At 38.9% G+C, this 25436-nt stretch overlaps 1 protein-coding gene across 1 annotated transcript in view; it reads right to left on the bottom strand.

The window, feature by feature from the left end:
- CPSF160 (cleavage and polyadenylation specificity factor 160) overlaps positions 1–25436 on the bottom strand; it is a 424028-nt gene that overhangs the window by 231611 nt on the left and 166981 nt on the right. The window contains exon 15 of the mRNA XM_089425698.1: positions 17475–17569. Within this exon, the coding sequence (XP_089281824.1) occupies positions 17475–17569 (95 nt within the window). The remainder of the gene's footprint in view (positions 1–17474; positions 17570–25436) is intronic.

The following is a 25436-nucleotide window of genomic DNA, read 5'->3' as shown; positions in this document are numbered from 1 at the left end:
CCAACCACTGTCGAACCACCACTCTGATCTCTCTTTGCTGCTGCTTAGCACTTGATCTAGATTTCTTGGCAAGAAATCTTTTGAGGAACTGATTCCCTCTACTTTGCTTCTGCCCCACTAGGTATTGTTCTGTACCAACAGAATCAGCACCCCACCAACAACTCCAAATGAAGTTTGCTGCACCTCTAGCCTCGGCAACTGGAAAAACGAGACTCAACAGTCTCTGCTTTTGGCCCAACAATCGTTGTGCTGCCCTCTGCAAGTATAGTGTCACACAAACAGGTTGATGCAGGCTCTGTGTGAGCCTCCCTTGGTGACTGCGTCACCCCTCCTTTGCTCTCTCGGCCAGAAACTTTGTTGTCTCTCGGGATAGCTATCTTCAGCACAAATTTTCCCTCCGTACTTTCGTTGATCGCTTCAGTCCTCCTTGATTTGCAATTGCTATCATACCATGTGAAAATTTCGGAATCTAACAAACCAGAAATCCTATTGCATTACCTACTTGTGTTTTTCTTTTAAAAAGTTATTTTCATAATTATTCAAAAAATATTAATGCAAATACACTACAACCTACACCAATATACAAATCACGTAATAAAAGATAAATGAGACAACCACACAAAGGACACACTTATTTTTGCACCAAACGTCCCCAAAAAAACCTAGTGTGGGAAAACTAGTGCAGCAGATATGAGGGTTTTATTATTAAGCAAATTTCTGAATACAAGTGGGGTACCAAATCTGGCCCACCCAACAAAGAATAAACTTGTCAGAAGTACCTCTATCCGAAGATAGATATTTTTGCGAATCCAGCAACTGGATGAACAAACCCCACAAGTGACTGCATTGTCCCTAGTGTTGTGCAGCGATGGTTGCTCCCAGCTCTGCGCTGGAACTGCGTCACCTCCTCTAGGAGCTACGTCACCCTCCCAGTGAGCCTTCCCGGCTCATAAATCGATTTGTTGAGTTGTTGCTCGATCTGCATCACAAAAACCCCAGTGCTTCCTCTAAGTGACTGTGCCATCCCTTCAACCTCTACATCACCCTTTCTGGAGTTGCGTTGTTTCTCCCTGGTGTTTTTCTGCCTCTTAGAGATGTATTCTCGGCCTTGGACTGAAATCCCTCTGCCAAACTGCCCCTCTTTGCACTAGAAGCTCACTCCGAAATTCTCAGCAAACCACGCCCTAAAATTTTGATTTAGCTCAAATATTGCTCTTACTGTGTGTGTTCTCCAACTGACCCCAAGCCTTCCTTTATACTTTTCCTGTTGAGAAATCAATGGTCGTGATCTAATCTCTAGTCAATAGTTAAGATTAAATTAGACTTGATCCTCGTCTCTTAGAAGCTTCTCACCCATATTTTCATTAATACCCATTAATATTTTAATTTTCCTAAGTTTAGACTTAGGAACCCCATTAAAAATATTAATTATTTTAATTAAATTAAATTCGGGTGGAATTTCACCAAACTATTTCTGGGTCTTGGAGATCTCATGTATTCTAGCCCCTCCACAAAATTTGGAGCTAGAGCACATCTGATGCTACCCAAAAATCAACAGTTCATGATCATCCAAGCATGAGACATCTTGATCACTAAGAACTTCATCACAAGCAAGGTTTTGTTGAGAAATCAATAGGGCTACAATTGAAGTGATTTCTCTTTCACTTGATAATTGCTTGTAATATTCTATTACTTTTCCTTATTATTAGCTTCTTCGTCTCTTATTATTATGTTGTTCTTATCATCAAAAGCAACCAAAACATGAAGATCAAAAATACACAAGAACACAAGATGTAGGCTGCTAGCTATGCCCAAAACCTCTCCTAGAGAGGAAAACCCACAAAAATCTTCTCTTCTTATAGATTCTTCAAATGACAAATTACAATACCTTTAGACCAAGACCAAGACCCTTCCAAGAACAAGTCAAACCTTCTTAAGGATGTGCTTCTTATTACCAAATTCAAACCAAGTCAAATCTCTTCCAAATGCACAACTTCAACTCCCAACTACAAATTTTGGCCCTCACTACAAATATGAAGTCTTCGGCCCCTTGCAAGAAGCTGCTACTTCGCACGTGTCGATGAATTAGGGCGTTTTAGGCTTCCTCTTATCCTTTGGAATTTGAATGTAGATAGGGTAGCCAAATATTCAGAGATGATCTACACAAGGTTTTCTTCTAGTAAACACTTCTTCAAGAGTCGTGTTTTCAAGTATCTTATGAGGTATTCGGTTTTGAATATAGGTTGTGGTTTTGGATGCTTCAACCCACAAAAATTGAGGTAAGTCTTGATCATGCAACATAGTCTAATACATTTTTCACTTGTATGACTCTTTCTTTTTGCTACTCCATTTTGCTCAAGGTTGTAGGGAACTATCATCTACCTCTTAATTCCATCCTCCTTACAGAAAGCAATGAGTTCTTTTGATGTGTATTCCCCTCCATTGTTAGATTTTAATACTTTTATCTTCCTTTCTGTAGGATTCTCTACTTCTGCCATGAATTCTTGAAATTTATCAAATACTTCATCCTTGGACTTAAGAAGATAAATACAAGTCTTTCTTGAGTGATCATCAATGAAAACCACATAGTATAGATAACGTCCAAGAGATTTTGCAGCCATAGGACCACAAACATCAGAGTGAATAAGATTTAAAATTTTCTTAGATCTTGAAGCACTGCTTCCAAATTGTTTGTTTACATTTTTGCCTAATCTGCATCCCTTACAAATTCCTTCATGCTCATCCTTTAACTCAGGGATGCCATTTACCATTGATTTTAAAAATGGTAAGATTTTGTAATGAAGGTGTCCAAATCTTCTATGCCAAAGATCACATGCACCGATTTCAACGTTGTTAATTTTAGGTATGTTCTATGCTTAGAGCAATTTATTTCAATTTTTCCATTTAGCTCAACATCAATTCTAAATTAGCAATCACATTTAGCATGATAGTAAAATGTAGATAGAACATAAACATAAATCACAAAAAAAAAGCCAAGACAACAGCACAGAAGATGTGGCACAAGCCAGAGACAAACCCCAATGTGGGGAAACCCTTGATCAATTATTCTTATGTTCTTCTATAGTTCAGGAGACAAAGAGAGATAGTACATATACATCAGAAGTCAACACTTTGACTTGTTAAAATAAGAGCAGAGATCTTCTCTAAGAAGATGTTACATGAGGTAGCTGATCTAAACTCAGGTGATTCCATCACCTTGTTGTACCTATCATTATGTTGCACCATCACCATGTCCATCATCATTGTGTTGCACCATGCCACACCATCACTGACCTGTCCCTCATCATGTTGTACCCAACATGCTTCTCTTCATCATCATGCTGAACTATTCATCATGCTGCACTATGCATCATTGCGCTGCACCACTGTCGTTGTGCACTATGTTGCACCATTCATTATGCTGCTTCATGCACCTTACTGCACCATGTTGCACATGCACCTTACTGCACCATGTTGCTCCATTCACCTTACTGCACCATCACTGCGCTACAATATTGTATCTTACCAGCGTTAGTTGCTTGCTATAGCTTGCAACCTAGCAGAGCAGCTAGGCTATAGTTACACTCTTCATGATACTTAAGGACAACGTTTAATGGTTGTATATATAAGTGTCCATTCTTGTTGCCTTAAGCGTTGCGGCTAGGTGATTGAGATTACTTCCTTACTGTGGCTTCCAAACCCTCCCTTTTGACACTTTCCCTATCATGTCAGATTAGGCATCATATAGCTGAGGTATGATTGTGGCAAACCTCCTCTTTCTAGCGTACATGAATCCATCTTTTGCTCTCAACGACTGTGGATAGGAGGGCTGCGGTTAGGACAACATAGAACCCTTCTTTTGTAGCAGGGTAAGGTCAGCATTTAGAGTGCTACACAGAACTGCAACTAGGCCTCTTTTAGACCAGCGTGTAGACTTAGAACCCTTGCTCCATGACAACATTTCGGGCAGCGTACTTAGGCTTCTTATTGCCGCATAGAAAAGTCCCATTTAGGACAACGTGGAACCTTGTGTAAACTCCACCATAAGAGTTGTCCTCCATGACAGTGTTAGGCTTCTATCATATCAGTGTTAAGACTTCTCCTTGGACTGCGCTATGAAACCTTCCCCCTAACTGCGTGAGCCTTCATGACTGTAATTTAGTGCCTCTTCTTGTTGTGTATTAGACTTTTCCATTAGGTTGTTAGGGCTTCTCCATAGGGCAGCATATTGTTGAAGTTTCTAAGTTTACTTAGTTTAGAAAGCCTTCATGCACTTTTTCTGACTTATTCCTACCTACTTGTTATTTTTGTTTAACAAGTTATTTACAAAGTAAATACTAAAAGTAAACACCAATGCATGCTCAAAATATTACAGATCAGCAACTAAAAGAAACAAGAACAAACACACCACATGACACCATTATTTTTGGACCAATGTCCCCGGAAAAACCCAATGCAGGAAAACCGATGCAACTATCTGAGGGTTTTCTTATTGAGCAATATCAGAGTACACTCTAGGTGCCGAAACTAGCCTAACCAACAAAGAATTTCCTTAATAGTAATGCCTCTCGGTTCCTGACAAATCTACTGGCTGAAACCTCGAATAAATAATCCTTCCGCTAGCTACTTAGCACCAATTTGCCCCAGAAACCCCAGCGTCTGGCCAATCTAGACTGCGTCAGCCTGTCTTAGCCTAGCGCTGGCATTGCATCAGCCTATCTTGGCCTGTGTCAGCCCCAGGAGGCCATGCGTCGGCTCTATAGGCCTCTGCATCAGCTACGCTGGCCCCTCTGGTGCTCTGCGCAGCACTTAGCTGCCTCTGCGTGACCCTGCATGAGCACTGGTTGCTCCTACGTCTCTCTCTCTCTAGCTACTTTGTTGTTATCCCGACACTATCTCTGCCTTCTTTGTTTCTCTGCACTCAATGCCCCTCAGCTGCTCTCTCGATCACTGATTCTATCTCTCTTAGCAAACCCCACTCTAGAGAATAGAATGACTAATCACTTTGGTGTCTTCTCCAAGTGACCCTCAAGCCTCCTCTTATACTTTTCCTATTCACATATCAACGGCTGAGATTAAGTCCCTAATCAATGACCAAGATTAGATCTGGCTTGATCCATGTCTTTTGGACCATTCTAACACAGATTTATATTAATACACATTAAAATTTTATTTTTCCTAATTCTAGACTTAGGAACTCCATTAAAAATATTAATTATTCTAATATCTCTTGATCTGTTTAGAATCTGTGCAAACCCTTTCTGGGTATTGGAGATCTCATGTGCCCCAACCTCTCCACCAAATTTTGTGGCTAGAGCACATCTGATGCTACCCCAAATCAGCACATTAAACTTCTTCATTAGGATGTTAGGGTTTCTCCATAGCGCAGCGTATTAGAATTCTTCATTAAGTTGTTAGGGCTTCTCCATAGGGCAGCGTATCACCTAGGGCACTCTCTCTAGATCTTGTCTTCATCAAATCCAAAATAGAATGAAGAGAGATCACAAGAGTGTGTGTCCAAATGACTAACAAGCCACCTCTTTTTATACTAAGACATTGAGCACAAGTGGGGGCAATTTGATTGTTGGCCAACCTTGACAAATTGTCTCATAACACAAATAAATTCATATCTCCATGAATACATGTCGAAATCGGATGATCTTTAGATCAATCCTACACTTCTTGACGAGAGGAATCCAAGAAAAATATCAGCTACCATAAATAAGTAGACCCACATGGATTTTGGCCCTGGTTGCCAACTTTCACAACGCTGAACCAAAGCTTGAAATATTGGCATAAGTAATTTGTGGTGAAGCACCACCCCTATAAAACCCGCGGGTAAGAATGGCTCATAAGGGCGAACAAGTAAACTTCATCAAAACCACGGTCTTTACCCTTACCCGGCGGGTTTAGTACTAGACCCGCTTACCCTTATAAGACCCGCAAGTTTAGTACAAGACCCCTATAAGACCCTTCAAGCAACAAAATGTTTAAACTGTCCAAAAATTCGATTTTATTTTTTTTTTTTTCTTTTTTGGAGATGAGGTGGAGGAAAAGGGAAATTGGAGGGAAAAAAAAACTTTATAAGCACCTCTCTCCCTTTTATTTCTCATTCACTTGTCATTTGAGTGTTTGGCTAATTTGTGTGAGTGAGAGTGAAGCTAAAGGAGCGTGAAGGAGTTGTTGGAGGAGGCTAAAGGATGCTTCGCCGAATCAAACTAAGCTTCAAGTAGGCTTCATGAACCTGGTTAGAATTTGTTTTCCATGTATTTATTTTATTTTATTTTTAATTTTTTTTATGTTTGCAATTTCTTTTTTGATTAGGAATGCCTGTGGGTGAGAGACTCAACCACACAGGGTCGCTGTGTAGCTAAGAAAATCAGCCACACAGGGCCGCTGTGTAGCTAAGAAAATCAGCCACACAGCGGCCCTGTGTGGCTAAGGTTCTCAACCGCACAACCAAAAAAATTTGCAAATAAAAAAAAAAAATCTAAACCAAGAAAGAAATTTAAAATCCAAAAAAAAAATGAATTAATTAATTTTTTTCTTCCAGATTTTGTTACCATGCCACCAAAGGGTTTCAGACAGTCTCATGATTCGACATGGGCACATGGTCAACGACTCATTCCCGGTAATGACCACAATATCAAGTGAAATTATTGCAATGCCACAATGTATGCAGTCATAAACAGGCTGAAATACCTCCTAGCCAGAATTCCTGGGCATGGTGTGGGTGCTTGTCAAACTTGCCCTAATGAAGTCACTACAGAAATGGTAGCTGCTTTGGAAGCCCTTAAAGAAGCAAGTTCTAAGAGGAAAAGAATGAAGGATGAGATTGTTGGGATAGGTAGATCTTCACCTCAGAGTGAAACACACTTTCAAAGTCCAAGTATTGGTAACTCCTCTTCAACTGCTATGCCAAACAAGAGTATAACCTCTTCTTTCTGCAGTCTTCATACAACTCCAGGATCTCAACCAAGCTTGGACAGTTTCAATGATAAGAAAAGGAAGGAGGCAGATATGGCAGTGAGGAGGTTTTGGTCCCATAACAATCTTTCATTCAACTATGCAAAGTCTTATCTTTATCAACCCATGGTGGATGCCATTGCATGTGTTGGCCCTGGATACAAAGCCCCAACTTATAATGCACTTTGGGGGAAAGAGCTAGATGAGGAGCTTGGAGAGCATTAAAAGCTCATGGAAAATTACAAGTTGTACACTTATGTCTGATGGATGGACATATTAGAGTGGTAGAACAATAACAAATTTTGTTGTAACTTGCCCTAAAGGAACCATGTTCCTAAAATCCATTGATGCATCTGCAAATGTAAATGATGCACATTTGATTTTTTCATTGTTGGTTGATGTGGTGGAGGAAGTTGGAGTTGCAAATGTTGTCCAAGTAATAACGGACAATGCAACAAATTATGTGGCAGCTAGAAGGTTTCTTTGTGCCAAATATCCCACCATTTTTTGGACTCCATGCACTGCCCATTGCATAGACTTGATGCTAGAGGACATTGGGAAGTTGGAGAGGGTGCAAGACATTGTGGAAGAATGCAAACGTATTACCAAGTATATTTATAATCATGCTTGGGCGTTGAACCTTATGAGGGAATTCACACAGGGTGAACTTAGTCGCCCAGCTGTCACAATTTACTACAAACTTTCTTTCCCTCCAAAGCCTTTTGTATGAGTACCAAGCTTTGAGAAGAATGTTTTGTAGCCAGCAATGGGTATTCTGGAAAGACAGCACAAAACCAGAAGCAATGTCTATGAAAACATCCGTCTTTGCTGATAGTTTGTGGGACAAAGTGACTGGGATTGTCAGCTTCACTGAGCCCCTTATGAAAGTCTTGAGATTGATGGATGGAGAGAAACCTGCAATGGGATATATTTATGAAGGCATGGACAGCGCCAAAGAGGCCATCAAGACTTTTTAGAAGGGAAATGAATCAAAATATATCCCTATATGGAAAATTATTGATTCCAAGTGGGACAGGCAACTACATTCACCATTGCATGCAGCAGGAGCATATCTCAATCTGAGCTTATTCTATAATGAGGGGTCTAGCATTCAAAGAGATCCCGAGGTGATGAGAGGTGTCATGATATGCATTGAGAAGATGTTCTTGGATGTAGATATTCAGGACAAAATCAACTTACAACGAGATATGTACAAGGAAGCATTTGGCATGTTTGGATTCAGCTCAAGCCAACGTCTCCAGGACAAGAAAATGCCTTTTAAGTGCAAATTGTTAGAACTTAGCTTGTATTTTTGCTAGTTCTCTTTTATATGTTTGGCATTACAAACTAATAATCTTTGTTCTTATTTTTTTACAGCTCATTGGTGGATAGATTGTGGCACTGAGGCACTACAATTACAAGAATTCGCCATCAGAGTTATGAGTCAACCCTACAATGCTTCTTCTTGTGAGCGCAATTGGTCAATGTTTGAGCACATCCACAGCGAAACAAAAAACAGGTTGGAGCATGAGAGGTTGGAGAAGTTGGGTTTCATTTACTACAACATTCCAATGCTAACAAAACAAGTGCAACCAAAAGATACAGATCCAATTTTATTGGATACTATTGATTTAGACTCTGATTGGGTTGTGGAGGAGGAGGCCCTTGATTTGAGTTGGCTTGATGAAGAGACTGAGGATCTCTCTAGTTTGTCATCTCAAATGGAGAACCCAAATACACCTACCTCATAGTTGCTTCAGCCTTCTGATGTTAGCACTAGCTCCGCGAGGGCTTATTGTAGGCGTAGTCATCCATAAGTGATGACACACAAGATTGTTATGAGACAATCATTCATCATTTATGACATGTATTTGAATTTTGAACTTGCTGACATTTTTTATTTTAATTATGGAATCATGACTCTTTTTCTTATTCAGTATCTAAATGTTTTGCTTACAAAAATTGAATATATTATGTTGTACTTTTATAGATATGAGATGATACTATCAATCATTGCGTATATTCTGGTTTTTATAACTTATAAGGATTGGAATTGTCATTAGTTTCTATTTTGTGCTTAAAATTTACCACATTTTAAGTTTTTTTTGTATTTTGACGAGTCTTATACGAGTCTTATAAGGGTCGTACCCAAGTCTTATACGAGTAGACAAGTCGATGCCTCGCTGAGTCTTATACGAGTATGAGTCATGCAACATTGGTAATTTGTAGAGTTTACCTTCACAAATTCCAATGATTTTTGCATTATCAATGCTAGAGCCCTTACACCATACCATAACTTTTCCATCAACAAAATCAATTATATCTCCTTTATCTTCTAGATAAGAAATGGAAAGTAATTTTTTCTTCAAACCTGGGACATATCAGATGTTGAGATGTGTGTTTCCTACATCTTCTAACTCCAACGTGGTTGATCCAATTCCTCTTACTGCATAGCTCTTTTTATCTCCAAGCTCAAATGAATGAGAATATATTCCTTTTGATAAGGTCTTTAGTTGTCCATGTTCAATTGTCATATCTCTGAAAGCTCCACTGTCAGTCACCCATATGCTGTCATCTTCAAAAGTACCTGTAATGTTGATTTGGGATAGCAACGGATGTGCTCTAGCCACGAAATTTGGTGGAGAGGTTGGGGCAAATGAGATTTCCAATACCCAAAAAGGGTTTGGGAAAATTCTAACAGGAGTTATTAAAATAATTAATATGTTTAATGGAGTCCCTAAGTCTAAACTTAGGAAAAATAAAATATTAATGTGTATTAATATGAATCTATTAGAATGGTCCAAAAGACATGGATCAAGCCAGATCTAATCTTAGCCATTGATTAGGGGCTTGATCTCGACCGTTGAGATGTCAACAAAAAAAGTATAAGAGGAAGCTTGAGGGACACTTGGAGAACAAACTGAGGGAGACCAGTCAGTTCAATTTCTGGAGCGGGGTTTGCTAAGAAATTGAACCAGTGATCTGGAGAGTAGTCATGAGGCAGCAAGTACGGAACAAGCAGGAGTGAAGCAGAAGCCACGCAGAGGTTGCAGGAGTGAAGCAGAAGCCCAAAGAGGCTATGTAGAGCCTCAATAGGCTGACACAGAGGGTTTCATGCTGTAGCAGAAGTCAGTAGGGCCTACGTTGGGTTTAGAAAAGTGCTGGAAGTTTGTCTACCTATGGGTAAGATAGTTTGGCACCCTGTTGTACAAGAAAATTGCTGAATAATAAAATCCTCCCTTGTTGCACCGGTTTTCCCACATCGGGTTTTTCTGGGGACATTAGTCCAAAAATAATTGCGTCAATGTGTGCATATTTTTGTTTCTGTATTACGATGTGATATCTGCAACAGTATTTATTTTAAGGTTTGTTGAAGTAATTCCATGAATAACTTATGATGAAATAAGTAGGAAAAGTAAATCAGTTGTTGCAGTGATAGAATTTTCACATGGTATCAGAGGAAGTAATCAAAGACAGAAAGGAAAAATCAGTGATGGGTCGAGACCACGATGCAAAGGCATCCACCTCAAGGGACTCACATAGATTTTCAGAAGATTGCACAAGAGAGAGAGATTTCGATTTCTCTATGTTGGCTTCCAATTTGGAAGAAAAAGTGGCGCGCATGACTAGTGCTGCATCATCAGAAGTATGGTATATAGACAGTGGAGCCTCGTGGCATATGACGAGAATAAGAGAGTGTTTCTCATAATATCGAGAAGAGAACATGAACTTTCAGATCACCATGGGGAACAAGGAAAAGTGTACTCTAGTAGGAAAGGGTACCATAGTTTTTCAGACAGAATCGGGAGAGCGGTTTCGTGCCACAAATGTGTTGCATATGCCAGGATTGGGGATGAACTTACTTTCCGTGTCACAACTACAAGGCGAGGGCTATGACGTCTATTTCATCAAGGAAAAGATATACGTCAAACACCCGAGCTGGAAAAAGAAAGTGTAGATTGGGATCGAAAGTAATTGGTTGTACAGATTACAGCTAGAATCTCCAATGGCACTAATAGGCGGTTATGGGGACAAAGACTTGAACGAACTATGGCACAGAAGGATGGGTCACTTACACCATGGAGTTCTGAGAATTCTCAGGAGCACTGTAACAGGAGTTTCGGATCTGAGTACAAAACGAGATGATGTATGCAGGGGATGCACTCTAGGAAAGTATGCCAAGGAAGTGTTTCCTAGGAGCAACCACAGTGCCAAGAGTATACTAGGATTGATACACTCAGATATCCGCCGACCTATGTTCGTCAAAGCTCTCAGCGGTGCCGAGTATTTCCTTACTTTCATTGATGACCACTCGAGGAAAACTTGGATCTATTTTTTTATAACCAAGAATGACATTTTTTGTCGATTCAAGGAGTTCAAGGCTCTAGTGGAGAATCTGACAGGTAAGAAAATAGAAAATAAAAGTCTTGCGCTCAAATAATGGTGGAGAATATGTCGATAAGGACTTCACTGATTTTTGCACTAAGGAGGGCATCGAAAGAGAGTAGACAGCTCTGTACAATCCAAAGCAAAATGAGGAGGCAGAAAGGAAGAACAAGACTATTATAGAAGCAGCTAGGGCCATGTTGTATGATCAAGATATGCCAAAATTCCTGTGAACAGAAGCATGCAACACAGTTGTCTATGTTTAGAACAGGACTCCCCATCAGGCATTGGGCAAGATTACTCCAAAGAAAGTATTCACTGCGAAGACACCTGAAGTCAGTCATTTCACGATATTTGGGAGTTTTGCATATTGTCACATACCCGAAGAAAAGAGGAAGAAGCTGGATCAAACTGCAGAAAAGGGGTATCTGGCAGGATATAGCGAGAACGCTAAGGCATACATGATCTATCTTCCAGGGAGCAGGAAGGTAGTAGTACGACAAGATGTAAAGTTCATGGAGAACAGAGCTTTCAGAGGATCTCGCGAAATGCCTACCAAGGAGCAGTCGAAAGAGGATTCGTCGATCATGCCTCTTCAACCAACGAAAGTGAAGAATCCGTCCTCAGATCAGGAAGATTCTCAGGATGAGGAAGAGGAGCAAACAAAAGCACATGTTGGCAGAGGAAGAACCAGTAGGGATATTTTTCAAATTCTGTGTGATGCAGAGAACTTCATCGGATCGCCAAGGAACAGTAAAAGGGAGCGAAATAGCCAGATAGGTATCAGCCATTAGTAGCTCAAGATGGTGAGCTTGCCAACTTCAAGGAGGCAGCTCAGCATCAGGTCTGGCTAGACGCGATGGTGGAGTATAACTCCATAATGGTAAACAATGTCTAGGAGGTGGTGTTAAGGCCTCAAGACAGATCTGTGGTAGGTTCAAGATGGATCTACAAGATCAAATATGTTGCAAACAACAGTATTGAAAAATGCAAGCCCAGGTCTGTGACTATGAGGAAACCTTCGCCCCGGTAGCCAGGTATATATCTATTAGGACCATGATATCTCTTGCAACCCAGTTGGGATGGGAGATCCATCAGATGGATGTCAAGACGGCATTTTTGAACGGGGTAATAGAAGAAGAAGTATACATTGAACAACCAGAGGGCTTTGAAACTCATGAGAAGAGATCTCATGTATGCAGACTGAAGAAAGCCTTGTATAGGCTGAAGTAGGCACCAGGAGCGTGGTATGGTTGAATAGACGGCTACTTGCAAAAGATGGGGTTTGTCAAGAGTGACACGAATCTGAATCTCTACTATCTGGTCGTAGAGAACAAGCCACTTATCTTAGTACTATATGTGGATGATCTCTTCCTGACAGGATCATCCAGACTCATTGAAGACTACAAGAAGAATCTAGCTAAAGAGTTTGATATGAAGGATCTAAGACGAATGCACTATTTTCTAGGGTTGGAAGTTTGGCAGCAGAAAGGAGAAATCTTCCTTGGGCAAGGAAGGTATGCTACAGAAATTCTGAAAAGGTTCCGGATGGGAAACTGTAGACCTCTAGCTACACCAATGGTCACCAACTGGAAGAAGATTGATGCATCAGAAGACAAGGATGTCGATCCCACATTATACAAACAGTTCATAGGGTGCCTCATGTATCTTGTCAATACCAACCCAGATATTTGCTACACTGTAAACACCCTCAGTCAGTTCATGTTGGAACCAAAGAGGGCTCACTGTGTAGCAGTCAAACACGTTCTCAGGTATTTACAACGAACAGTTGATTACGGGCTCCTGTACAACAATGCGAAGGATATCAGGTTGAGTGGATTTACTAATGCAGGTTGGGAAGGAAGTTCAATGGATCAGAAGAGTACCTCTAGGTACTGTTTCAACATTAGATCAGGAATACCCTCCTGGTGCAGTAGGAAACAGAAGTTCGTGGCTCTAAGCTCGTCTGAGGCAGAATATATGGTAGCTAGCACAACTTCGTGTGAGGCCATATGGCTTAGAAAACTATTGGTAAACCTATTCAAAAGAAATCTGGAGGCAACCAGGATCATGTGTGATAATTAGAGTTGCATCAAACTTTCTGAGAATCCAGTATTTCATGATAGGTCAAAGCATATTGATATCCGGTGTCACTTTGTCAAAGATTGTGTCCAACATGGGGCTGTACAGTTGAGCTACACTCCTACAGGGGAACAAGTGGCAGATATCCTCACCAAGGCTCTTGGAAAGTCCAAATATGACTACTTCAGAGAAAAGATGGGGATGGTAAAGAACCTCTTTCAGAAGTAGTGTGTTAGTAGCACAAATGAAGAGGAAGTTGCAATGCAGATTCAGTGTTGGGAGAAAGGACCAACAGCAGCACAGATGCAGAGGGAGTTGAAGTGCAGATGCAGTGTTGGGAGAAAGGACCAACAGCAACACAGATATAGAGGAAGGTGCAGTGCGGATGCAGTGCTGGGAGAAAGGACCAACAACAGCACGAATGCAGAGGGAGCTGTCGTACAGATGCAGCAGTGGCAGTGGCAGAACCATGGGCAGCAGTACAAGATGTAGCCGTGCAGAGGATTTTGGGCAGGGAGGCCTAGTATCAGCACAAGTAAAGATGTCGGATGATCAAAGTAATAGTCAATGAGGAGTATTGCTAGAGCACAGTCCTTGCTAAGAGGGAGTGTTGATTTGGGGTAGCATCGGATGTGCTCTAGCCACGAAATTTGGTGAAGTAGTTGGGGCAAATGAGATCTCCAATACTCAGAAAGGGTTTCGGCAAATTCTAAACAAATCAGGAGATAATAAAATAATTAATATTTTTAATGGAGTCCCTAAGTCTAAACTTAGGGAAAATAAAATATTAATGTGTATTAATATGAATTTGTGTTAGAATGGTCCAAAAGACATGGATCAAGCCAAATCTAATCTTAGCCGTTGATTAGGGGCTTAATCTTGGTCGTTGAGATGTCAATAGAAAAAGTACAAGAGGAGGCTTGAAGGGCACTTGGGGAACACACTGAGGGAGACCAGTCAGTTTAATTTCTGGAGCGGGGTTTGCTAAAAAATTGAACCAGTGGTCTGGAGAGCAGTCAGGAGGCAGCAAGTACAAAACAGAGAGACAGGAGATCAGCGCAAAAGAGGCAAACGCAGACCCAGAGGAAGCCATGCATAGGCTGTAGGAGTGATGCAGAAGCCCAAAGAGGCTGTGCAGAGCCTCAGTAGGCTAGCAGAGGGTTTCAAGCTGACGCAGAGGGTTTCATGCTATAGCAGAGGTCAGTAGGGCCTACGCTGGGTTTAGGAAAGTGCTGGAAGTTTGCTATCTGGGGGTAAGACAGTTTGGCACCCTGCTGTACAAGAGCAGCGGTTTTCCCACATTGGGTTTTTTTTGGAACATTAGTCCAAAATAACTGTGTCAATGTGTGCATATTTTTGTTTCTGTATTATGATGTGATATCTGCAGTAGTATTTATTTTAATGTTTGTTGAAGTAATTTCATGAATAACTTATGATGAAATAAGTAGGAAAAGTAAATCAGTTGTTGCAGTGATAGAATTTTCACATGTAAGTGCTGAGAATAGTCCTTCATTCAAATCCTTTGTAGTGTAGGTCTTGGTCATATAGTTCTTGATAGATAATAAGAAATCCCCAAATGCCTTGATGCCTTGCTTGAAATGTTTTGCTATCATATAAAATTGCTTCAATGAGAACTTAAATGATTTCTTCAAGGATGTAGTGATCTTCATTATGCCCTTTGTCAACCTTAGATCTAATACCATGTTGAGAAATCAATAGGGCTACAATTGAAGTGATTTCTCTTTGACTTGATAATTGCTTGTAATATTCTTTTACTTTCCCTTATTAATAGCTTCTTCTTCCCTTATTATTATGTTGTTCTTATCATCAAACATTGACCAAAACATGAAAATCAATAGTACACAAAAACAGAAGATCTAGGCTGCTAGCCAGGGCCAAAACCTCCCCTAAAGAGGAAAACCCACAAAAATCTCTTATCTTCTTATAGATTCTTCAAATGACGAATTCCAAGACCTTTATACCAAGACCAAGTCAAACCTTTTTAAGGATGTGCTTCTTCTTACCAAGTCAAACCAAGTCAAATCCCTTCCAAATGCACAACTTCGACTCCCAGCTACAAAACTTTGGCCTCACTGCAGACCTGAAATCTAACCCACAAAAAATGTGATGCTTATCAATATTCTCACTCTTTGATTTTGGTCCCTTGTCACCATTGGGAGTAGAAGTTCGCTAAGAGTGTCTGGGACCCTGGTTTTGATTGTTGTTGCAGACATGTTGCTCTTTTGTATGCTTTGTTTTATATTTCTAAAGGGAAATGAGGCTTTGTTGGAAGTACCTACAATGTTGATCACTCCAGGGTGCAAGAGCTTGTCTTGCTTTCAAATTAGAGAATCACAAAAAGACTCAAGAGCGAGATCTTGAGATGAAACTCCCACAGCTTCTCTAGTGGTATAAAAGGTACATACAGAAATAGAATATGCAATACCAAGCCTAGCAAGAATAACACAAATGCATCGACCATCCTTCATATCGATTTTACAATCTTTAAGTAAAAATCCAAGTGTTTTGAACAGTAAAAATTCTGGGCCATCAATTCCTGGAATCAAAAGAAATGAACATTCCAATAAATCCATGTGCTTCGTTAATCTTATTAGCCCATTTTTCTTTACTTTTGTCATCAGTGGACGCTTTTCCTTTTCCCAACATAATCTGATACAATCCTTTATTTCTTAGTACATCCTCCATATGGGATTTCCATGAGAAGTAATTGATGTTGGTAAGAAAAAAATCATTTGGAGTAGTCATATTAAAATATGCAATAGAATTAACACAGAAATTGAGATAGTTAATGGACATACAGATTTTCAGCGTAATAAATGACACATATGGAAAAGTATGAACCACTGTACAGACAATTGTATGTGTCAATTTGACAGCGGTGCATGAATTACAGGGCAGCAGCAGCACAAATTTCATATGGTGGTGGCAGCAGCACATGAGATGGGATGTATGGACAAATATCGACTGTAATTAAGTAGAAGGTTGCATACAGTACTGTCAGGAATTGAATCGTAAGGCACTCAGCAAGTGAGATTATACAGATGGATGATGGCTGCCTTAATTAAAGCATAAGGACCACTGCTGATTCAATTGTGTACTGCCTATACGTTAATTGTTGAGTGTAGAAATAGTACAAACAATTATATGGTTGAATTGAATATGCTTGTAGAATTAACCCATGAAGTTGACCAAGTGTTGGCACTGATACCAAACGTAGTAGACAGAATTTTATTGTATAACTTACTGCAAGAATATCTCTGCCATTGTATAAAATATATTTAATAATAAATGATTGATAGGATGATATTACAAAGAACTCATGATGGTATACTTGTACGTATTGACTAGTCATGAGGCTAATGGGTGTGTACGCTTTGACCTTTGATTTCGCGCAATTACTATATTATTATTATTATTATTATTATGTTTGCTACACCATCAGTTTGCTAGTAGAGGGCACCGCAGCTGCATACATATTTTAACTGGTCCTCACTAATCTGCTGATTGTTATTGTAATTAATATAATAGACGGATCAATACCATGAGGAGTTAATCTGCCAACTTTGACTCACTTCATTCTTTTCCAAGAAACAGTGATTTCAATGTTGTATTTGTGATATGGAGGCCAAATCGCTGAATTTATGAAGTTCTTTATCATAATATTTTTACTTCTCAGATAATTCAAACTGGAAAAGTACAAACAGAGTCTCTCTTTAGGGTTCTTTTTAGGTTTGCAGCATTTTGTTATACTCTTGGATTTTTAACAAGGTCTACACAGAGTTTGTTTCTTTCAATGGAAATCCCACTACAAAAATATTTTTCCTAAATTTCCACACCTGGAAAGCAAAAATCCAGAAACAGCCAATGAACAAAAACCTGTGGGAAGTAGTAAAAGGGAATGATACAAGTATTTCTTTTGCATGAAGGAATTGATCAGAGTAAGCACATGATTCTGCAGATTTATATTAAATCAGTTTTCTTACATACATATCCTGGCAAGCTACACAGACTGTTCTTACCTGCCGAATAGATTGCCTGCTGAGATGGTACACCCATCGACATAATAATCAACACTTTCAGTAACTTCCCCTAGCGTATCAGCAGTCTCTATAACCTGCACAACCAACTAGAGTATAAGTTCTAGGCAACAAAAAAAGTTTGTTGCATGCTAAACATGTATAAAGACAGCTTTCAAACTCTGAGAACAGATTACATGTTCATGTACAATTATTGTGTGCATGTCAATGTTTTTACTATTTAGCATCAGAAGGTCTTCTGCATAGGCTAAGTGTCTAGCATGCAGGAGAGAGTCCTCTTTAGGTGCTTGTTCGAGAGGAGCAAGTATTATGATTTCTTTCCTAAGTTTTAACTTAGTAAAAGCACATTAATTAATTTATTGATTTATGTTGGCTATTGGGCTAAAGTTTCTAAGGATAAATAATTTAATTATTTAAGTGACTTAGATCTAATCTCCACCATTGATCTAAGTGTTGAGAAATCTAGGGCAATGATATTAGATGATTTCTCTTCTATTAGTAACTGCTTGTGAGTGCTTTTACTTCTTTAGATTAGGATCTTCTTTTACTTAGGTTATTAGTGTTCTGCTTCATCAAACAGCTACCAATGCATAAACCATAAAGAGACAAGAGACACAAAATATAGGCTGTCAGCCAGGGCTAAAACCTCTCACTCTTTGAGAGGAAAACCCGCACAAATTCTTCTTATAGAGATTCCAACTGACGAATACCAAGACCAAGACCCTTGACCTATTTGCCCTTCCAAGACCAAGACACAAAACCTCCTTGATAAGATTCTTCTTGCTTTTCTTCCTCTTTCTTGGCTACCCTTTAGAATTCGGTTTCCTCTTCACTGCTTCAGAACTGTTCCTTATTTCGGCTTCCTTGAGGACCTTAGAGGACTGTATTGCTGTCCTTACTGCTGCCCTTACCTTCTTACCCTTGCACTGCTCTGCTGCCCCTGCACTACTTACTGTACTGCTACCTTACCTCGTACTGTGCAGCTGATTCACCTCGCACTGCACCCTTATTCCCTTTTTCCTTGCAACGTAATGTGTTATTCACTTATTTATAATTTTCTTTCTATATTCATATATATATATGACATTACGACCAGTGTTTCCATTTTTGGGAGGTGACGTTTCTGAACGTACCCATTTCAAAAACTCCAAAATGTTTCAGCGCTTCATGCAACTTAGCCAAGAATATAAAGGAGGGAGGTTGAGACTTGAAGAAAGTGGCTGCGATTTCGTGCACGCTGAAACTTGAAGAGAGAAGCCAAGTTTCATTATACCAAGACTTGGAGGCCAAGTTTGTTACGAAGGTTGAGAATTCCATGGCAGAGCCGCACGGTGAAGTAGAGACTAAGACTTGAAGGTATAGGCCGGGTTTTGCCGAGGGCTTAGTTATTCTTCTGGCAGTCAATTTCAAAGACTGAATTTCCTCTATAGGCCGAATTTCCAATTGCCATTTCCAGGATCAAATATTTATTGTAATTTTTATGTATTTCTCTATGGGTCAAGGCCCTAAATTTTTAAGATTAATAAAGGTGAAGGAAGATTTGATTGGGCAGATTTATGTGTTATTTGTGACTGAATTTTTCAGAGCATTTCCACTACAAATTTACTGTGAAAAGTTAAAAATATTGGTGTGTTTATTTTCAGCAGTTCAGAAAATTAGTTCCCTGGTTAAATATATTTCTGGGTATAAAATAAACGTTGTGTGAAATAGATCAGATCTGGTATTTAGAGCTTAACATGGTATTAGAGCAACCTTAAGCTCCATGAAGAGGGAAATCAATAGCACAAGGATTTACAGTAGCAGATTTTATTTTTCAGCTGAAGCGTTTCATGATTGAGGGTTTGATATAGGAGAATGACTTCTATTAGGTTGAGGTATGAAGCCCAGCTCAAAGGGGCATCAAATTTCAGTCCATGGATGGAGAAAATAGCATTGATTTCATAAAGAACAGTGTCTATGTGAGTTTGCATAAACTCAAATTACACCTCCTACAGATGCTACAGCATTGGCTTCCCATAACTTGAAGCATGTGAAAGCCAAACGTATCGTCATGGATGTGGTGAAGGATCATGTGATCCCTCACATATCAAGATATGTAAGTGCCAATGAGATGTGGATCGCTTTGATGAGTTTATACCAGAGTGATAACAAGAACCAGAAAATGGTGTTGATGAAAAGTTAAGGAACACCAAGATGACTAGAATAGACACACCATGGCATCATATCTCACCAAGATTCAGCCAAGATGAACCTGGAGTTATTGGGGTAGTCGTGTCAAATGAAGAGCTTGTAAGGATAGCCTTGAGTGGGTTCACAAATCAATGGTCTACATTCGTGACAGGTGTTCTAGCACGAGAGAAACCACTTGATTGGAGCAGACTATGGGATGACTTCACTTGGAAGGAAATCTGGGATGCATAATTATCTAGTAGACAGCATAAGAGTGGGGATGAGGAGAACCTTGCACTTTCTAGTCAGCAAAGGCCAAATAGAACCTGAGCGAAGGAGCTACTTCACAAGTTGACAAGAAGAGGGGCATGAGCAAAGTGAAATGTTTTGCATGTCACAAGTTTGGTCACTTTGCAAGTCAATGTCTGAACAAGAAGGGGAAGGGAAAGGCACCAATGGCAACATTTGCAAAGATGGATGAGTTGGCCAACAACTTTGAGAAAGAGTTCTCATTGGTGTCTTGGTTTCTGGCACCATTACAATGGAGACACATCAAAATAGATGTCAAGATAGCCTTCCTCAATGGGGTCATTAAAGAAGAGATGTATATTGAGCAACCTAAGGGTTTTGAGGTGCATGGGAGGGAGTCTCATGTATGCAAGTTGAAGAAAGCACTATACGGACTTAAGCAGGCACCTAGAGCATGGCTCTCAAGGATAGATGGGCATATGTTACGATTGGATTTCACCAAGAGTGAGGCAGAGTCCAACTTGTACTATGTACTTGTTGGCAATGATCTGCTTATCTTGGTTCTCTATGTGGATGATCTCTCTTTGGTGATATCTAAGAGGCTTATAAAGATGTGTAAGGAGGACCTTGATCCACAGTTTATGATGAAGGATATCGGGATGATGCAGTGCTTTTTGGGATTGGAGGAGTGGCAGAATCCAAGAGAGAGATTTCTTTGGTAGGGAAAGTATCTGGTGAAGAGATTCAAGATGGACGACTAGAGGCCTATGTCGACACCCATGATTACCTACTTGAGGAAGCTTAATGTTTGAGTTTGACTTGGTGGATCCCACATTGTATAGGCAATTGATAGGGTCCTTGATGTGTGTGGTCAACATCAGGCCAAATATTTATTTTGAAGTGAACACCCTCAACTAGTTTATGGTGGACACTGGGAGGATACATTGGGAGGCAGCAAAACATGTGCTCGGGTACTTAAGAGGTATAGTGGAGTATGGATTCAGGTATTTCAGGAGAGATGGAGTGCCATTAGTGGGCTATAGAGACTTGGATTCGGTTGGGAGTGTTCCAGACAAGAAAACCATCTCAAGGTGTTTCCTTAGCTTGGGATCAGCAATCATCTCATGGTTTAGCAGAAAGTAGAGCTCAGTGATGCTCAGTTCAACAAAGGTTGAGTACATAGTTGCAAATTTGGCGAGTTGTAAGGTCATATGGCTTCGCAAAATGCTCACAAGTTTTTTTGGTCTTGAGATGGTACCCACAGTAATTCACTAGGATAATCAAAGTTGCATTAAACTATTGTAGAATCCAATGTTTCATGACAGGTCCAAATACATAGAGATCAGGTAGCACTTCATCAGATATAGGGTCCAAAGGGGTGTTTTGAGGTTGAAGACATATCCACAAATGAGCAAGTGGCAGACATTCCAACCAAGCCCCTAGCAAAGGGGAAGTTTTTGTTCTACGTGGCCAAGTTGGGGGTCATGGAAAATTTCTTCCTTGATAGGAAGTTGTTTTGATGTTTGTAGCATCGGAAAGTCTTCTACATGGGCCAAGTGTCTAGCATGCAGGAGAAAGTCCTATTTAGGTGCTTGTTCAAGAGGAGCAAATATCATGATTTCTTCTCTAAGTTTTGACTAATGAAAAGCAGAACCATTAATTTATTGATTAATGTTGCCTATTGGGCTAAAGTTTCTAAGGATAAATAATTTAAGTAACTTAGATCTAATCTCCAGCATTGATCTAAGTGGGTTAGGATTTAATCCTAGCCCTTTATCACTATGAAGATTAGGGAATTGGCTCAATGAGAAATTATAAAGGGAGCCTAAGGGAGAGGATGAAGACACAACATCATGAATGGGTGATACATTTTCTCAAGGAGAGAGAGGTTCAAGTGACTGGAGAAAGGGAAAAGTGTGCAAGAGCATTTTTTGAAGAGGAAATTTGAGAAAGCCAAGAATTTGGAGGAGGGAGATTAGACTTGAAGAAAAGGGCCAAAATCTTGTGCAGGCAAAACTTGAAGAGAGAAGCTGAGGTTCAACTGGGCCAAAACTTAGAGATCAAGTTGCTAAGGAGGTTGTGAATTCTCAGGCACAGCCATGCAGCAAATAGGAGACTGAGACTTGCAGGTACAGGCCAAGTTTTTCCAGTGGCCAAGTAATTCTTTAGGCAGCCAATTTCAGAGATGCAATTTCCTCTAGGTCGAATTTCCAGTGGACCATTTCCAGGTTCAAATATTTGTTGTAATTTCTGTGTATTTCTCTGCGGATCAAGGCCCTAAATTTTCCAGATTAATAAAGCTGAAGGAAGACTTCAATGAGCAGATTTATGTGCTGTTTGTGACTAAATTTTTCTTAGTATCTTCCACTGCAATTTTACTGTGAAAAGTTAAAGATACCAACGTGTTATTTTCAGTAGTTCAGAAGATTAATTTACAAGTAAAATAAATTTCTGGGTGTAAAATAATTGTTCTGTGAAATAGAACAGATTTGGTATTTAGAAGTTAACAGATTGGAGATGGAGGTGTGATAAGCTTGTTTATTTCTATAGGACAAGGGTCTTTATGAGGTAAAGACACACACATATGACATTGCCACCTGCTGAAATGAAAGAGGGGGCTTGGAGTTCCATTTGTGCAATGACAGTATAAAAGCATTTGGAAAGCTTGTGATTCCTTCAAACATAAAATTTGTGGGTGGCTTTTGCTTCAACAAGTTATCGGCTGTCAAGAGCAACTTCACAAAATTGGCCCTATTAACTCAGCGTGTACATAAGTTGATCCAAACATCATCAACTTGAATTCAAATTGTCTTACATATGCTCTAAACACAGTGCTCTAATATTTTCCAAACAAATACAGATATGATAATGCCTTGAATGTAACTCTATATACCATATCAACTTCCCGCAAGATTTACATCTATCGTCACCATAGGTTAACCTTAGGAGCCTTCCTAAGGTAGAAAAATGGCCCATAACTAAACCATGCAGTTTCAAGTCATAACATCACTGCAACAGTATACTTTGTCACATAAATCCTACAAGATCTCTTGATGACATAAAATAAAATATACATGGTGACTAATTCAGTATATAGCATGAAGGATTACACATTACCATTGTTAGAGATTTGGTATTTTATGATTTCCACTGACCTAATTTGGTCATTTATGGACATTAATATAAGTTCCTTATTTCTTTTTCTATACATGGTTGTCAACTAAAAAGCATTTTTTAAACACTAAGTTATTGGAGTGTTTTTTATCTATATGTTGAGAGCATGCCTAGAGAATGTCAGTGTCATCATTGCCATTGAAGGAAGGAACATTTTGTTAAAATTTGACAGCTCAAGGATGAATTTCTCCTAAAAGAAATCATATCGTTCAGTTCTGTTTGAACCACCTATAATAAAAACTTCATTTCAAACAATTCTAATATGGCTTTCCAAAAATAATAAGTCACATCTCAATTTGGAAGTGACTTTCCAAAAATAAAAAGTCATGTCTAAATAATCAAGGATGATCTCAAAATATGGAATCCACTTTAAAATCAAATCAATCATGATTATACAAGTCAATAATTAATATTTTTATCTTTACTTGTATTATTATTATTATGATACTACTTTTATAAAATAGTTTAAAGTCATTCACCTTTAATGGATTAATAAAAACAAATTCTCTCATGAAATAAGTAGATTAAATTGAGAATCTTTTCGACATATGGAATCTACTTTAAAATCAAATCAATCATAATTATTCAAGTCAATAATAATATTTTTATCTTTACTAGTATTATTATTATTATGATACTATTTTATAAACTAGTTTAAAGTCATTCACCTTTAATGGATTAATAAAAACAAATTCTCTCATGAAATAAGTAAATTAAATTGAGAATCTCTTACTTGGCAAATTGAACCTCTCTCTTGGAATCAATGTTGCTTGGGAGCGGGAGCGGGAGTGAAAACGGGAGCAGGAGTGACCATTTTCAGAAGCTCCCGGTTTGGGAGCGAATCCAGGGGCGATTTAAAAAAAAAAAAAAATATATATATATATATATATATATATATATATATATTTTTGATACATATATGTCAACAAAAACATGTACAATGATGAATTAGACATAAAAAACATAAAAAAACATAGATTGATCATTGAACCATATCACTTCACATCAATCATCTAGAAATTATAATCGTCATCAACCATGTCCACAAGTTAGTAAAATACATATTACAACTGCAATATATTGAGTCTCATCAAATTCAATCTTAAAGTTTCAACTTCAAGCTTTCAAAATTGAAAAATCAATAACATAATACATTTATCATCATTGATCACCAAAGTTGTACTTGTAAGCTAAGTTTACCCATTACAAGAAGTAATATCTAAGATATTTCTAAGTCCTAACTTCTAACTGTTAACATGATATGAAATGTTATAAATTTATAAAATGAAACATGAATAATGAAATGAAATGAAACAACTTTAGTCTTTCACGAAGCATCATATTCATAATTCACATCATTATCAATGAGTTATAATCGCCAAGGCCCAACTTCAAACTTCAAATTTTCATTGTCACAGTGATATATTGTTTACAAAAAATATCATTATGATATGAAAGAGTCAAGAGTCAAGAACTCAAAACTCAACAGTTATGAAAACTAAAGTCTAATAGAAACTAAAAAAGACAAGTAAACTGTAAATCTACATGTGGCCCTTGCCACGAGAGTCTCCAAGAGTATAAGCAGGTCGTGGTGGTCTTCTAGGAGTCTCCCGCACAGACCGACGACCAGAACTAGAACCTCCACGTGAGGGTGTAGAATCTAGATGGAGGTGGCGACAGCAAAGGAACAAGACTCAGACCTCGAGCACTGCTACCGGATGGTGGAGGTGGAGGCAGAATAATATGCAATATGTTAAAATTGGGCAGCTTCAGGATAAATTTCCCCAAAGGGGAAACCCTAAGCCCCAATAGAAGCCCATCTGCCCCAAACAAAATTTAATTAATAGAACGAAATATTATTATTATCATGACGAATTTATTCGGGTAAAAAATTATTATTGGACAGTATATTTATTTCAAATAAAAAAAAATTATTAAAATTGGTTTTTCAAAAGACCGATCAAGCAAAATTCCAAGTCAGCTTCCCTAAAGGTTAGGGTTTCATGCTTCCTTATCAAATTATATATAACAGAGAGTCTGTATGTCTCATAGGAGTGAGATCATCGAATGAGATAAGCTCGCATCTTTATTTTGTAGATCAATGTTCGAAATGGTTCGTAAAGTTCATTAACAATATTCGAGAGTCATCTTTGAAGTCTATTGGTTTGCTTCCTAAAGTTGTTCGATGGCTTGCATATCTGTGGCACAATTCTGTGACTACGGCTCAAGTGACGCATGGGTTATATCACTGATTGAAATTATACAGTGGCACGAATACTTTGCCTTGCATTAAAATTCTGCAGTGGCTACATTGGGCAATTATTACAAGCATTGCTATACAGTGGGTTCTAT

The sequence above is a fragment of the Pinus tabuliformis genome, chromosome 4_2, assembly GCF_031772625.1.
Source record: "Pinus tabuliformis cultivar Carrire ecotype Pingquan chromosome 4_2, CPIR1, whole genome shotgun sequence".
Lineage (NCBI taxonomy): Eukaryota > Viridiplantae > Streptophyta > Pinopsida > Pinales > Pinaceae > Pinus > Pinus tabuliformis.
This window is presented reverse-complemented; position numbering and strand designations above follow the sequence as displayed.